The 16,827-nt window shown below is 40.6% G+C and overlaps 1 protein-coding gene across 3 annotated transcripts in view; it reads right to left on the bottom strand.

The window, feature by feature from the left end:
* Window positions 1-12,316: 12,316 nt before the first annotated feature.
* Best2 (bestrophin 2) overlaps window positions 12,317-16,827 on the bottom strand; it is a 41,642-nt gene continuing 37,131 nt past the window's right edge. For all 3 annotated transcript variants that reach the window (XM_066744140.1, XM_066744142.1, XM_066744141.1), the window contains 2 exons: window positions 16,497-16,755; window positions 12,317-15,613 (listed from right to left, as the gene is read on the bottom strand). In XM_066744140.1, the coding sequence (XP_066600237.1) occupies window positions 14,568-15,613; window positions 16,497-16,755 (1,305 nt within the window). In that variant the 3' untranslated portion in view covers window positions 12,317-14,567. The remainder of the gene's footprint in view (window positions 15,614-16,496; window positions 16,756-16,827) is intronic.

The following is a 16,827-nucleotide window of genomic DNA, read 5'->3' as shown; positions in this document are numbered from 1 at the left end:
ATAAAGGTAGGTACTATATACGATACGTGCGACGATATCATCAGGTTTGTTGCATTGTTGTTTATTATACGCGTACGGTTACGCGGTTCTCGCTCTGCTGGACTATCGATTATGTTACCTGTTACACTACTGCGTCTTCACCCGCCATAACCATTTATTTCGATTCGAAGCTGGCCTGCACGACATGTCCCGTAATTTGGAATTTTATTATATCAATGGGTAGTTTAAACCTGCATTATTATAATAAATTTGCATAATATCGTTAATGTCTGTAATATGTATTATACAACCAAGCCGAGATATTCAAGACGTATCGATACTTTAGGATATCGGTGTCAATGCTGGTTTGGACTTTACGCTAGGTGAGGAAGACTCGTGTCTCGACATCTCCATCCGTATCCGTATATGATCATTGAGAATGTCCATCCCCAAAAAGCAGTCTATCATGAAGAGAATGTTGCAATGAACTCATCGGCCCACCGAGCGGATCACCTAAAGCCGCGCTCTTCCACATCGGCAACGCAGAACAACATTTCGACATTCGAGTCATCCAACACAGCCGCCAATCAGTGATGTTTCTTACCTCTAGAGTGTCCATCACCCACCGAAATCATTCCTATAACGCAAAGCTTCTCAACGTCGGCCCGCGGATCTGCATGCTTACCGATTATTCGCTTTTATACTATCGGCATCATTGCAATCTTGAGCTTTGAGTAGTTTCAGCGACAATTGAGCATTGCGCAACGAGAATCGAGTAATAATAGCAATAGCCTGCACCCGACATCAACGAAAATGAGAGAGCGAGAGCGAGGAAAAATGGCAAAAGCATGGAATAGCGAGACATTAAAAGTGTTTGTCCAAAATATTCATTTCACTACTTTCTTTTTAGTTAATTGCTATCTCCTTTTAATAATAAAAATTAGTCGTTTGAGATGTCCAGGTAAGAGGGCAGGTTAAGAATGATAGCAAAAGGTTGCATATCAATTTGCAACCTATTTGAATGAATTAGTCGAGGAAGGATGCTGGGACCTGCTGGGGAGAGTAGATATTTGGCGTCTCAATGTAAAGGTTGGATTAATAAATGTAATATGTGACGCCTGCGTCGGCCGGCCGGCATAGCGGTGCAGTGTTGCCGGTGCAGAGTATTGCAGCCTGTAGCCACCCCCGAGCATCGTTGCAGCTTCAATCCGAAACGGCGTGGCGGGGGCAAGAGAAAGATATACAGAGTGTTCGTGCAAAGATTTGATCGCGTTTGGTCAAGGTCATTGCATAATGTACACAGGGCTCCCAAGCGCGAGCCGCCGCCATTCTTCACAAGCATATAAACGCAAGTAAGTATATAGAAAATTAAAATAATTCAAGGGGATAATTTTCAATTAATGTAAAAGAATTAATTTTAGAATAAATCCAAATCACTATTATGTTGTCCTTTCGCGAAAGTTGACCATGTGATAAAGTTTTTTCATTTAATAATACATATGGTGCGACCTAAAGGGAGAAAATGCAATGTTTCAAAGAAGAAGAGGGTATGTATGTTATATACATATATATATATATATTGTATTAGTAAATTTAAATAAAGTACAACATATATATATATATATATATATATATATATATATACATATACATACCCTGTGTTACAGCGTGAGAGACTGGGCGCTCAAGTAGAACGTAAAGAAGTAGATTTCGCAACGGGACACCCCATAGATGGTAAAGGTCTCTCGTTTCCGAGTACTTATACGGTCTTGGTGCTCGTTGCAGTTTCGTGTAAGCGAATTCGTAAGACTCCATGATAGGAACGAAGACAGGATACTGGGGGAGCAAGACGACCAGAGTCGCCAATACTTTCATACGCGTTCTTTCCTCTTTCTTTCTCTTTCCTCTTTGTACAGACACAGCATCCAAGGCAAAAAAGGTGTGGATAAAAAACAGCCTACTATACCTTCTCTTATCTAAATTGCATATAATATCATGAAACCTTCCGCTTTAAACGCTGTCGATTACCTTGTTCCGGTACTGCGTCTTGCTCGTTCGAAACGATAAATTGTGCTTCTAATTTTATTTGAAACTTTCGAAGAAAATAACATTTTTCCCCACTTGTAAAGGACATTTCATTTTAATAGTGTAATATATCAGGACTTTACATATATAATATATATTATTGTTGAGAGCTTACTAAAAAGATATATTTCATTCAAACGCGCAATAATAAAACTTTTTCGTGAAGAAATATTTAACATATTCGCCAAGTATACGTACTTTATTTCAATCTAAATAATTATAATGCAATGTTTTATCCTCGATTATTTCAATACAGTCTATATATCGAAAGTGATCAAATTTTAAGGCATTGATAATATAATCATTAATGATCAGCTCGAACTGGTCGAACGAGGAAACCGTTTTAGCAAGCTGTAAAAGTGTATAAGAGTATACTGTATCGGGTGCGAATTTCTGGTTCTTATGCTGCAGTATGCATTTCTAGCTCTATTCGTAACTTTTTATACAATTCTTATCGTTTAACCGATTATGCATCTCCTAGTGGGCGATAGGGAATCGCGTAATATATATATATATATATATATATGTAACAACTTATGCATAAACTGACACGTTTCTATATACATATGTATATATACCATGGTCAATCTCTAATCGGTTTATCATGCTACATCACGCGCATTCTTTCTATACAAAACATCAACTATTTTTGCTCAAAGTCGCTATAATATTATACAGAATCCAGCTTTTATATATATTAGGGTGGTCATTAAAAAAAAATTTTTTTGCGGATCCTTAAAAAACACTAGTATTCGATGAGAAACTACAGTGGTTGAAACCTGTGGCCTGACAAATGATGGAAACACGTGCCTCATTGCGATCAAATATAATTTTCAAAGAATTTTACAGTTTTTCGCAGATAACTCATTAAATATTCGATTCTATGAAAAGATGCATATAACCTTTTCTCTGAAGAATTAAATTCTACATAATAAAGATTCTATACATTTTTCTTCTAGAATGCATATTAATCGAGATATTGCTGAAAAATCGATCCTCTTTTTCATTTATACACATTATATTGACATATGCTCATATGAGTAGTTATTCTTATTTCGCTGTAGTTACACATTTTATTTCCCTTAATTTAATAAAATATGTTAATTACGGTAAACTAATAATAATTATTCATATAAACATATCAATATAATGTGTATAAACGAAAAAGAGGATCGATTTTTCAGCAATATCTCGATTAGTATGCATTCTAGAAGAAAAATGTATAGAACCTTTATTATGTAGAATTTAATTCTTCAGAGAAAAGGTTATATGCATCTTTTCATAGAATCGAATATTTAATGAGTTATCTGCGAAAAACTGTAAAATTCTTCGAAAATTATATTTGATCGCAATGAGGCACGTGTTTCCATCATTTCTCAGGCCACAGGTTTCAACCACTATAGTTCCTCATCAAATACTAGTGGTTTTTGGGGATCCGTCAAATTTTTTTGTTTTTAACGACCACCCTAATATATATAGGTTAACAGACCAATTGAAAGAGAAATTATTCCAGGCTCTTTGCAATCACTAATCAGAAAAATTTCAATAAGGGAGCAGAACTTTATATTTTGTTCCCTACGCATTATTCGAAAAACTTTTGTCCCATAATTCTAATCTTATCAGTGCACACTATCCCTACTCGGCAAAAGATAGTTTTTCCTCTTTGAAACCAGAGAGAAAAATATACAATTCCATTCTAGGAAGTGTTACTTGAATTATTATTACATTTAATTAAAATGGTTTGATGAAATTTTAAATGGGCCATAAAATCATCGATGCAATAAGCTATAGATGTATAGAAGAGTAAGCGGTGCAGAGCGTTGGAAAATAGAAAAACTATCAGGAGGTTGAAAGTGATCGTGTGGAAATCTATGTTCTTGTTAATGAGTTTAAAGGAGTATTTACGAAGCGCAGTAATATCGCAGGGGGAGGATTCGATGAATCGAAGGTAGTTGCTGTATCGAAGAAGGGGAAGAATTTGTCGATGAAGGGGCTGATGCAAGTGAATTGTTGGTTAGATTGTTAGAGAGAAGAGCAATAAGAGGGCATAATGTGTTGGCCGCAGGAGGTCAAGATGGGTGGAGTACCGATTGGTCCATACGTTGGTCACTGAAAAGCTTGGAATAAAAGTTGAGGGCGTTCGTTGTTTGGTTGCATAATGCAAGGCGGGTCCATCAGCCTGCAGTGTTTATCGAGCTGTCAAGTATCGCCGGCTGACAGATGTTACCCGCTGTGCTCCAATCACGACATATAGCCATACGCTTTCCTCTCCGTCTCTTTTTTTTTTTCTTTCCCATCAATACTATATAGGTACACCCATTTCAGGCTAACATCGCACCATAGCTCTTTTAATTCACGCACGTGATCGTGACTTATGCCTACACGCGTACTTGTGTCTCTTCCTCGTGTTAAATGTCATCATCCTATGCAAACCTTTTGCCAGTGCTCCAATAGATAAGAACCACTCGTTAAATCGTGCCATAGTTTTCATGCTTTTGCAACGCCAAGCTTCCACTGCTGCTGCTGCGTGCTACCACTGGCCACTTGCACGTGCTGTTTCCAGCTGCGAATGATTGGAGGCGCGATATCGAAGTGAACCTGCAACATTGTTAGCCCTTCGCTGCTGCTGTGCTGCTGTTACTGCCGCTCTGTTGCCTCCACTCATTCGATATAGCACAAAGAGAGCTCTGTATCCTCTCTCTCTATCTCTCTCTCTCTCTCTCTCTCTCTATATATATATATATATATATATATATCGAAACTGCCTGGCTCTTGCGAGATTTGTGCGCTCGGATGCTATCGGACAGCGATACCACAATGTCTTTATGACACTGCCTCCTGGTGTCGAAACCTTGATGAAAACACACGTAGCCTGGAAAGGCGAAAAATTATTGCATTGGAGTATAATGCGTGCACCAGCCTTGGGTCATGCCGGAAGAATGTGGCTTTTGAAAGGGTGAGAGACAACGCACGTTTTTCCTTACTATATCTTATAAATTCTACTATATTTCGTGATTTATATTATGCTCTCTGAATTTCTTATACGGAGACTTTGTCGGAGGAAATAAGCTCCGACTGAAAGAGATTTCAGCCTCGTTCTGTATCGCATTGTAGTCCACTTTTGGATTTTATCTTGTGCATTGTCTTTCATTTTGCCAACTTTCCTCTTTTCGTTTTCTGCAGCTGACTTGGTTGCGTGTGTCCCGCTTAAAAAAATATTCCACGCTTTGTTCTTCCATCTACATGTATAGGGCTATTAGAGTGTACTTTGCAAAATGTGCACAAAGTGGCTTTTTTCGTCGTTGTTCGGAGAGGCTTGGATCATGGGAACGAATAGGTGGAAGCACAAATTGGCTACGTCAAGATAACATCACGTTGACCAATTTTGTCACGACGCATGGCAGGCAGGCAGCCGAGGTACACCGGAGGTACATACGTAGCTATATGAAGCGTGGATGAAACGTGACTGGAGAATGTGCGAGGACGTGCGTCGTATTAAGCAGGATATAAGAGGAAGAAGCTTCTATTATACATATAGGGATGCGTAAAAAATGGCTAGAGTGGGAGAGAGAGAGAGAGAGAGAGAGAGAGAAGTAAAGCCGAATGTGCCCATTGGAGCCTCGAGGAAAAATTCTATGATCTATTAATCTCACCGAGGTTAGAATTTTTAGGCACTTGCTGGGCGTACGAGATACGCGAAACTGCAGCAGTATATACGTATACGTTACGCTGCGTTGCTTCACCGACCATCTTAGCAAAGGGTTGCGCACGAGCCGGTCGCAATCTTCAAATACTAGCGCGCGTGCAATCGCTTTGTTACCACTGTGATTTATAAGGCTTTACTCTCTCTGCAACGCCACCCCGCAGATTCCGAATGTGTCTAGTGTCAACGTTTTTCGTATCGCAATCACTTTGCTTCCGGAACGTCGTGAATCAAGCGAACACGTCCAGCCTTGAACGGAAATCTTCGGCCTGTACTTTCTCGTACTTGAAGCGACCCCCTCCCCCCACCTTGCAAATGTTTACCCCTCGAACGAGTCGAACGAACGTCGCCGGGCAGCTTGCTTCTTCGCGCGCACGTAACCACGAGTGTCTTCGCGCAACGCCGTTCATCATTCTACGATTTATCAAAAGGGATTTGCGGCCAACAAAAGCAAACGAAAGAACAATATATAAGAGAACATTGCTATTTTCTATAAAATTACATTCTCGCCGCGGGGAATTTTCGAAAAATCAACGCACGACTCTCTACATTGCGAAAAGGCCAAGTATGATTTTTTTAGGTCCTCGCGCGCGCATATATACTATATGTATATATATACGAACGATCGTAAATTTCTACGTAGAACCACATAATTCTTCCAAAAGAGTTTTCGGACCTCTTTGGCAATTCATCATCTTTCTCTCTTAAGGAGTCGGAACGATGCAATACATGTCACATTTCAGGTGGGCCTCGGAGCGCTTTATGGCACACCATAACGCGTGCCAAACGCACAACCGCGTTTATTGTTCTCGGTTGCGAGGTCAACTTATTCTGGCAGCCCATCCCACCTGCCTCGCGCGATTGCCAATTTTTGCTTCTCTGATTGCTTCTCCTGAAAATAGCTGACTGGCCATCTGCCAGCGCTGCGCTCTTATACTCTTGAAAAACCACAATAAATAAGACCTCCTACTTCTCTATATACTTTCAAAGACTGCCTCTACGATATAATATCCAATGTCAAAGACTTTAGGGAAAGTCCATTATTTTCCATAGTTGAGACAAAAAATGGATAAAAATGGGAGTAGACGAGATCATACCTGCTATAAAACTCGAGAAATATATACTTTTTGTGCGTTGAAAGTATTCGCAGCTTTTTATTCATCGTGTAGCTTCATGGCGTGTGTGTGTGTGTGTGTGTGTGGGTGCACGGTCTCCTATATAGATATATAGGTTTAAAATAAACTTTTGAAAGCTTAAATATAATATGCGGTGAGTGATGGTTTGCACGATAGGGGGAGAGGAATGGACAATATCTTAGTGCATGGAAATACTCGATTGGCGAATAATCGATCCGCTGTATAGAGTAGATGGACTGGTGAGAAGATTGCATATATATATGTATGGAATTAGGGCTGTATCGATCGTCCCATGCATTGTAAGAATTAAGAGAGAGAGATGTGCGCGCGGATGGATGTAGGTTAGAGCGTGACGGGGGGATCGGGGAGATACGTGAGAGATCGTGTGGATGATTGCGCGCAATTGGGCCGCGAGGCGGAAAATGTTTGGCGCGTTCGATTGGCGCGGCGCCGAGTCGGCGCGGGCGCAGAGCGTGGGCGTCGATCGTGCCGCGGGTGATCGAGCGTTGATTTTCCAGATCGGCTTCGCAGCCATTGCAGAGACAGTCGAGACGAGACGAGACGAGACGAGAGCGGACCAAAGTGGGCGCACCGCGCAGTTTCTAGCATTCCCACGCCCACCGCGCCATTCTGCCCATGAGCATGGCAACCGCGTGGCCCGTGTGGCCGGCCCGATAGAGCCCTTCGCCCGCGCGCCGTTGGAACAACAGATACCCTCCACACATATTTCGCGCTATATCCCAACTCTCGACCCTTCCCTTTCCCTCCGTCCTCCCTCCGCCGCGCCGCTCACTTCCGCTCCAAATCTCATTCGACACCTCGATCGCTTAATTTTTCCGCTAAATAACTTAACAATCCCTCCATTCAACACGATCATCCACTATAGCAGAGCTCTGCCACTCATTCGCGTCTCCTTCATTTCGATCTTATCTCCTCCACGTGCTTATTACTATAGTTTCTATATATCTACCGCCTACTGCAGCGCATGTGCTTTATAAGAAATGTTCTCCTTTATTATATAATCACTATCGTTGGTATTGTCAGCATATTGGTATACGAATTTATCTTGCAAATGACGTAAGAATAAAACGTTTGTATCATCGAATTTGTTCAATTATATAATAACAATCTACTAAGATGCCTCCAATTTTCGATATGGAAGAAACTCTCTTCTCCCGTATATCACTCTAAAATGTTTTTGTATGCAGATTTGGTCATGAACCTTCGTCTATATTCTGTCCGTATAATATTATTCTTATAACATTGCTTCCTACCGTGTAATATATTTCTTATTGGAATACCGGAAAAAGGAGCAAGCTCCCAATTGAATTCACATAGCTGATCTTTAATTTAACGCAATCACTGGGAATTTCAGTTTGAATAATTTCGCAAGCAATCAAGCAGGCAACAGTCGCTTATTTACTCTGATGTTACGTATCGAGTCTCACGGGGATATTTATTCAAAGCCACGGTTGACTTTTGTTCGATCGCTTTCTTTCACGATATTCAGCATATTTTCCACGCCCAATCTCGTAGAGAGGACGTACTATTACGCTAAAAGTTTTACGTGCAAGCAGTTTTGTCATCCATGCAGCAGCGTTTATACGTACATGCACTACTATATAACACCAACGGAGAATAGCCTGCATGGGCACGGTCCTTGACTTTTATAATCTACAATGGCAAAAGTGGCTTAAAAATCCAATCGAAGGGATCATAAGTTATTTACCATAGCGTTACAAATGCGATTACCAAAGTTCAACCTACGTGTCTACAATTTCACAATATATTCTATCACGTTGTATGATGATACTTTGAGAAAAATCCAAAGAATAATTCAATGATTTTTAGTAGTACTATCCGTGGCATCGCTGGGATCGAGTTATCAAGAATTGTATCGACGCGTTGTAAAGGATATTTCCGGTGGATAGATTTTTTATTTGGCCATTAATAGCGGAACGGAGCTATACTATATATATACATATATTTCAGTGGAGCGATTATGCACGGTTATCCAGTTGGTTTCTAATCGAGTTTGCACCATGAATCTAACGGTAAAGGCTGACGAGTGTAGGGTGAAGTGGGATGACGGAGGTGTGCATACTTTTGCTATCCGTCTGAACTGCAGATGGATTTTTCAGAGGAGAAGGAGGTCATACGTCGACCTACGTGATATATATATATATATATATATATATATATATATATATATACGGTTTCGATTTCTAGCTGCAGTTTTACGAGCGTATAGGACCATTGCGGCTGTTGATTCGAAGGGTCCGGCCAGCGACCGACTGCACGTCGACCTCGACGAGTTGGACGCGCAATCGTCGGTCGCCGGTCAGCAGTCGCGCGCGACATCCGAGAAATCCTCGGACTTGAGATTTTACCTGCAGGCAAACTGTACGGCGCGGACCGGTGTCTTCGGCTTTCTACCACTGTTGCTGGAAATCGTTAACTCGCGAGACCAACGACTGTAGGGCCCGTCCATCCCACGCGCGAAGAATGTGGCGACACAAACGTGCCATGCCGTACAGACCACCGCTTTGAAATCCCACGGCTTGCTTCTTCGCCTCTTCTTCTTCCTCCTCTTCTTTACATTTACCTTTAACTCGAGCCTCAGTCCTTCCCTCAAACCCCTCAACCTCAGCCTAAACCATAGTTTTTGCTTTTACTTTTCCTTTTCCTTTTCCAATGGCTATACCTATCTTTTAACTCGCTTCTCTCTCTCTCTCTCTCTCTCTCTTTCTCTCTCTGCAGACACCCCTCCCCCCCCCCCCCCGGCCACTTCACACCAGCCCTTCATCCTTCTCTCTCCCGCGTGTCCGCTTTCCTTCTTTCGTCTTCACAGCTCACTGGCACTCTTTCCGAGTAAAAGTCATTACTTCCGTACTTTAATATCTTCTTTATTATACACCCAATTTTTTATCCAATTTAATGATGTTTCTAGAAATTCTTTCGAAATTTCCTTCAACTTTCAGGCCTGTTTATTGCTAAACGTCAACCTCTGTCCCCTTCCATAAAAAATCTTTCCGTCTTTTCTCATTGTTTCCATTGGACTCGAGTATTCGTACTCCAATGTTTTCTGGAAAATTCGATTAAAACGAGAGAGGTAATTGTAAAAAGACAATTTCTCGTAATAATCGATCGGGCGTCGTCTATAACTATATACACAGTGGAAGTTGTTCGATGAGCCGAAGAATGATCGAATTGCTTTCGCTGAAATAACAGTTGCGTCGAGCTGCACTGGCAAGGTCGAGGGATCGTTTTGCTCGTAGAGGAGACGTGCATATAAGAGCGTTGCTGTTAGTCGAGTCGTCATTAACATTATCGGAATGGCTAATCTTCATTAAAAGGCCGTACAATGTCGCGGGGTACACGAGTGCAAGCAGCAGCTAGCAGCAGCGCAGTCTTAACAACGGTGGCCGGCCGCGAAGAGATCGAACCGGATTCTAGGCAAGCCTGCGAGAGATCGCTGTAATCTTTGCATAGCTCCGGTGTTTGCGACGTCTGCTCGGAATTTTCCCCAAGAGTAACGAGATTCGATGTAGGTACATCCGCATGATCGATCGTACAGCCCCCTAGATTATCGTGCAACCAAGGAGAAACGAAGAGGCTAGTAGATATACGAATTTCTTATAGGGAAATGCTGGATCCATAAAGGAGGAGGCTGAGACTTCTGGCTACGTAGTTGAGTGCAAACGCATGCTATTCCTGATAAGGGACCGTACGTCTACCACCCATCATGCGAGCAGCAACGTCCACCTCGATAATCCGTGCAGTGGCCTGCGCTTATAAGATTTATCATAATCTCTTGGTCTTCGTCGTGACAATCAAGCCTCCGAGTATCAATCAAATTCTTCAACTCTCATTTTATGATTCCTCCAGACCGAATACCCTTCGCACACCATCATACCTATATAGGTATACATATTATTGATACTTTGTCATTCTCTCCTAAATACTGCAGACATATATGTGTGTATACACATAGGTAATCGTGAGAAATTCGTATTTCACGAATTCAGATTTGACAATCGCGCGCCAACAGAGTGAAAAATCCAAAAGATATAATTGCATGCGAGTGATGGTCCTTAAAGTATAGACGCGCGGTAAAAGATATAGGCTTGCTTCTTCGACAAAATACAGCAAGTAATAATATATATTCGTGCGCGCTCGCGTAGACTGTCGAAAAAAAAGAAAGAAAAGATTATTATGGAAGAGGTTGACAGGTATCTGCAAGTGGATAAAATACCATGTGCCCTAAAATAAGAGGTGCTGTAGGGATTTGCCGATTAGAACGTGACTGGAACGTAAAAAGAAATTAATCCGTTTGGCTCGGCGAGCCTCCAGTTCCGCCACGGCTCTGAGAAAGTTCTTGTTGCTCAAATTGGTATCATATTACCAAGTCACTTATGAGTCCCTCGCCGGATAAACGATAGAGATCACCGCGGTGAGACAGAGCGGGTGCATCTAATAAATATTTACCAGTTCATACATATTCGAAAGCTCGCTATTTAAGCTAGGGATTCCGATACCCTTATATTTATTTGGAAATACGCGCTTAGGATGTGTACATATATACAGATGGAGCGCTGGCACGAGGCAACAACCCTTCGGTAGAAAGAAACTTGGTACTGATATCGTAGATTGACTGTGCATTAGTGCGCGCATCTCTCTGTACCAATTATATGTGTATATATATATATACAATGGGGTTTGGTGAAAAAAACTCTAGCCAGAAATAATTCTACGACGTCGAAGATGACTGAGATGGGCGTAGTATACTCCTTACGATTAAAGCGGCAAATATAATTTTAACTTAATCCAGCTAGAGCGGTGTGCAGTGCAGGTGCATTCAACCAGCAAATCCTGGTTCTTCCAGACGGCGCCATATCGTTTACCTTTTATTATCTCTTTAACGTGGGGAGAAATTAGTTTTTGCGATACTGCAATAAGGTGATATTTTTAAAATTATTTAGCCATAAGGCATATCAGGCAATCGAGAATAAAATTAATGAAGCTGCTGCTAAGATTATAGCTATTATAGCCGTTTATTCATCGAGGTCCTTATACTCCTTTTTATATGCGTATATTTATAAAATCTCATTGTTTAAAGCAACTCGTCTACTACATGCCTCCTACATATCCTACTTTCCGTCAATATTTTACCACAAAGAGCTATTGTTTATATACAGAGGTCGCCGCGGTGAAACGTAATCGAGAGAAATACCTACTGCGTATGCCACCTATTAGATATCTACCTAGTTTCCCTGCTCTTCGTTCTTTACCGCTTGTAGGTAATGCAGAATCAAAACTTTAAGCCAGAAATGTATATCAGAGTATTGCGCGCATCTATTTTTTTTTTCAATCACCATTTTCAAAAGGTTAGCAAATAAAAAAATAACGTGGATATCGATATTTATTAATATTTATTATAATATGTAGTATAATAAGGTATAATATGAAACTTGTCAAATACATTTAGAAAAAGAGAATTTTTTTGCAGCGCGCAGGTGCAAGAGGGCACCAACATTGTCTCAAGGAGAGAAACAAACGCTTTCCCTTTGTTTCCCACGAACATTTTTTAGAAAGATAAACCACAAAAATGCAAATTACTAACATTAATTAAACTATGTACAATACTGTGAGTAGATTATCTACATGGTAGAGAACTCGTTTGAATCATTTGAGATATGTAGCATCCTTGAATTATTACAAATATCTATTAAATATAATAGCATTTCACTTGCGCAATCTACACATGTAGCATGCGATAAGTAGAATATTGTTTAAACGTATCATCGCATTTTTTTGCCTTCTACTAATAATAAATACGATTTCGTACCTTCTTAATGTTAAACGCTTTTAATATATATTATTACCAGTATTAGTGATTTGGCTTTTGAGCATTTCTCAACCATAGTCAAAAATAAATTTCATTTCAAATTAAACTGCTAATAATAAGTAATAAATAAATAAACGAAAACGCGTTTCTGTATTGTGCACAAGAATGAAAGAATGAACAACGGTTATAATTGGAGTTTCATACTCTGATGGAGCCCTATCACTATATATAATGGATATACGCTTACATCAATGATTGAATATCACGAACGTAAAGCATTATTTTTAGAAATGAGCATTTATTTCTCTCTCTCTTTCTCTCTCTCTCTCCCTCTCTCTTCGGACACTATCGAATAATACTTGCATGCTTGACTTAACTATAATTATATACACATTTTCGTTATTTAGTAGATTACATTTTTTTTTGTCATTTTACCATGATATCACTACCGGCCTTACACGTAACGTAGTTGTTTTATCGTCTTAAATAAATAAACATCTGTTCGCGTTTCCTGTTTTACAGATGTACATGAGTTAAAAGCACCAGAAACCAAGATACAAATTTTGTTCAGTTGAATGAAAAATGCTTTCATGAATTGTTCACATTTTGCCAGCGATTATCATTCGACTCCACTCGTACTTAAGAAAATCGTAACATCTTAAAACTTATGTCGTTTTATGGCAAATGTGGCTTTATAGTTTGCGCCCGGATTTGCTCGTCACTTCCGGTGCATATTGCGCACTTGACGTATCTTATAAGAAACGAGCTTATATTGTATCTGCTTGAATTAAACTGAATAAATATGGCAAACAAGGGTAGGGGAGAGATGCTCAGTGCGAAAGATGATAAGATAATAGTATTTCTTCTTGTTTCCCCTCATCTCAACCGATAAGGGTAGCTATAAAAAACAGCAGGTGATCTCGATACCTTACAATAACTTCTCTACTCTGACAGTTAAAAATATTTTATCCGTATGTGTGCTTATAAATATTCGTATCACAAAATAATATCATGACACCGTACACGAACAAGATAATAAAAAATGATTCGAGTCCCGATATCAAAAATGAATATATTCCCCTGGTCATTGGCATAATTAATTCTAATCAATTCGTTTAACTTTCTCAAAGCTTCAACATTTGCGAAATTTTGATAATAAACGAATGATTTATTTTTCGTCAAATACTCATCAAGCGCTCCTTTGAAATCAATTATTACGCGAGCAGCAATTGGAAAGAGAATAATCTTACTGTTGCACTTTTGCTACTAGCAAGGTAGTAATAATAAAATAACCGTGACAATGTTTTAGCCTATTGGCAATAATTATGCCATTGGTCACAACTAATTTGATTGTACAGCTCCTGGAAGCACGTTCCTTTCTACATCGTTGATGCTTTTGAGCGGTCGCAGGTTTATTTGCTAAACGTTGCGCAAAGTTTTGCGATCCCTATATAGGTATAGATAGAAATAAATCTAAATGTGTGTGAGAGAACATAACGGCCTTATTTACAGCAGACTGACGAAACGGTTAAAGAAGCTTTCATGGTCGATATCGGCTGGACGCATGGAACGTACCAGGAATAAAAGATAAGTGTAGATCTAAAAGGATCTCGATATGTGTGTGTATGTGTGACGCGCGGTGTATCAACGATCACGTAATCTTCATTTCTTTGAAAAAAGAAAAGAAAAAAGCTCTCTCAATTACGCTCATCGATCTTGTGACATTTTGACGGGCGAAGAAATGATTCTTCTCACACAATTTCTAATTCACTGATCGATTTGTCATCCTATGGACTATATACATTGCTAATAATCATCAGACGTAAACTTCTCCTCTTTTACTAGCAGTATTATTGGTTGGAGAAGTGGTTGGAGAAAGAGTTCCAACACCGCTGGAAATAGAAGTATTGGTGCAGGATGCACTGCTGACCTTTCTCGGATTGTCTTGCGAGAGATCCGTGGAGACTTCGTGGCTAATACTATTTGTTCTAGGTCTGACCTCCAAGTTTTTAGCTGGTAGAGCAAGCCTATCGACACTGACGTGCCTAGTGGGCATGGACGCTGCTCTGGTTTCTCTAGGCTGCGAGCCAGGCGAATGAGGAAGGGACATACTCCTGTCCTCCCTTGGTTGAAGGCTCGGCGGGCCAGAGAGGGATGCTGATCTTCTACCGCGCGAATCCAGCATCATGGTACCGCTATCCAAGCCCGTAGCTGGTGTTACGATGTAACTGAGCTTCTCCGGATTCATGAGAATCGGAGAACGATCGGTATAGCTGTCAAAAGTCGGAGAGCTATTATGGCTACAGGCAGGACTGCTCGAGTTTCTCTCTTGGCCTATCAAAGGCGTCGATCTCTCCTCCTGTCCAGCGATGCTTCCACTCCTACTGCTGTGGCTACCACCGGAGCCTTCTTCCTCGCTGCTGTTTACCTCGGTTAAAGTTGCCTGGACACCCGAGCCGTTCCCACTGTGTCTCGGTGAAGAGGCTGATGTCGTTGTAACGAAGCCCAATTGCGTTAACTGGCTCATGGTGACCGGTGTCAAGGTAACCGGAGCTACCAGACCCGCTCCTGTCAGCGTCGGCGATAAGACAGCCTGTGCCAATGCTGCGGCACCAGACTTTCCACACGCTGGCGATCCTTCCGTTTCTTGAATTGGCGAAAGAACTACTTGGACCACCGGTAGATCCGTTGGATAATGTCCATTCGCCGGTATTACACCGACCACGCCAGCTCCAATGTTGGCTGCATTTGCAAGAGCCAACTTTTGCTCCCGATCCATCATCTCTTTTGTCACATCTGGCGTTGGAATTCTTGGTCTGTTCTTCAATGAAACTGGGATAGAGTTTAATTTCGTCATTGTACCTGTCAACAACAGTTAATCAAACTATAGTATTACCATCTATCGCATAGATTCAAACTTATTAATCGATCAATATTTCATTTCATCTAGCGTGTCACGCACAATCAAACTGCGTCACAGCTCTATTAGATCTGACACACTGCATTCATGTGTACCCGTTATTTGTAAAACGTATGTATGTATATATGGCTATAGGTATATAGGAATGGAGAAAGAAGTACAAGGTCGTCGGAGAGTGTTTTCATCGCGGAATGCAACAGGCACAATTGCGGAAATCTACGAGGTCATTGAAGGTCGTAGAGCGCTCATACGTAACACACGTCGATGCGTTGCGGGTATCGATCAGCAGCTTGATTTTAGCAGAATCTCCTCCGAGTGTCGAATAACGTACAAATTAGTTACATTAAAGTTTCTTCCTCCTGAGAGGAGAAAAACGTGAGAAGAAATACAAAAATATGAAAAAGCATATGTATATCCGTTGACACTATTTTCAATGGAATATTTACAGTTTTGGTGACAAAGACAAGCTGCTGCACAATGTGCTTATCGGATACCTTTTTCTTCTTCTTGTCTTTAAGATGAATAAATGATTACGAGGGACGCGATGCTTATCGTTCGATTAAGAATAATTTATTATGCATTTTTCAACGAGGCAGAGGCAATCATTAATATTGAGAAAAGTCGAGCAAATATGGATGTTGGACAAATGTTGATAGGAGAAATAATATTATGACAAATATTCTTCATCCGCGTGCGAGAATATACCTATTGTGCAAGATCTTATCAGCGTAGACAGATTGAAATACGTATACGTAAGACTTGTACGAAATGTTCAAATAATATTGCATCAGAGTATTGCGAAGAAAATAAGTTATATTTATTTACCTTGACGGCCCATGCGTTGACTCCGAATACTTTTACGTCCTACTAGACGATCGTAAAGGGATGTTTTAAAATTAGGATTATTGGTTTGTGGAAGGCCACCGGTTTCCGGACTGCTGTACACACTGTTGTGCCTATTTCGTGAGAAAAATCCTCCGTTGCTACTGTAAGTAGTCGAGGAGCTTCGAACCGAGCCCATTCTAGTGATTTGCCTCTGGAGCCAATTTTTCCTTCGCTCTACCAGAGGCGTATCGACACTTTCCTGCGAGTTAAATAAATGCACCATTGCGCCAGAATTAGATCGTTCCCTACGAGATATATTACGCGCGCAACA

The sequence above is a fragment of the Prorops nasuta genome, unplaced genomic scaffold, assembly GCF_024137725.1.
Source record: "Prorops nasuta isolate Cenicafe-Biocafe unplaced genomic scaffold, Cenicafe_Pnas_1.2 PNAS00038, whole genome shotgun sequence".
In the NCBI taxonomy this organism is placed as follows: domain Eukaryota; kingdom Metazoa; phylum Arthropoda; class Insecta; order Hymenoptera; family Bethylidae; genus Prorops; species Prorops nasuta.
The sequence above is the reverse complement of the archived record's forward strand: the minus strand, read 5'-3'. Positions and strand labels throughout refer to the sequence as shown.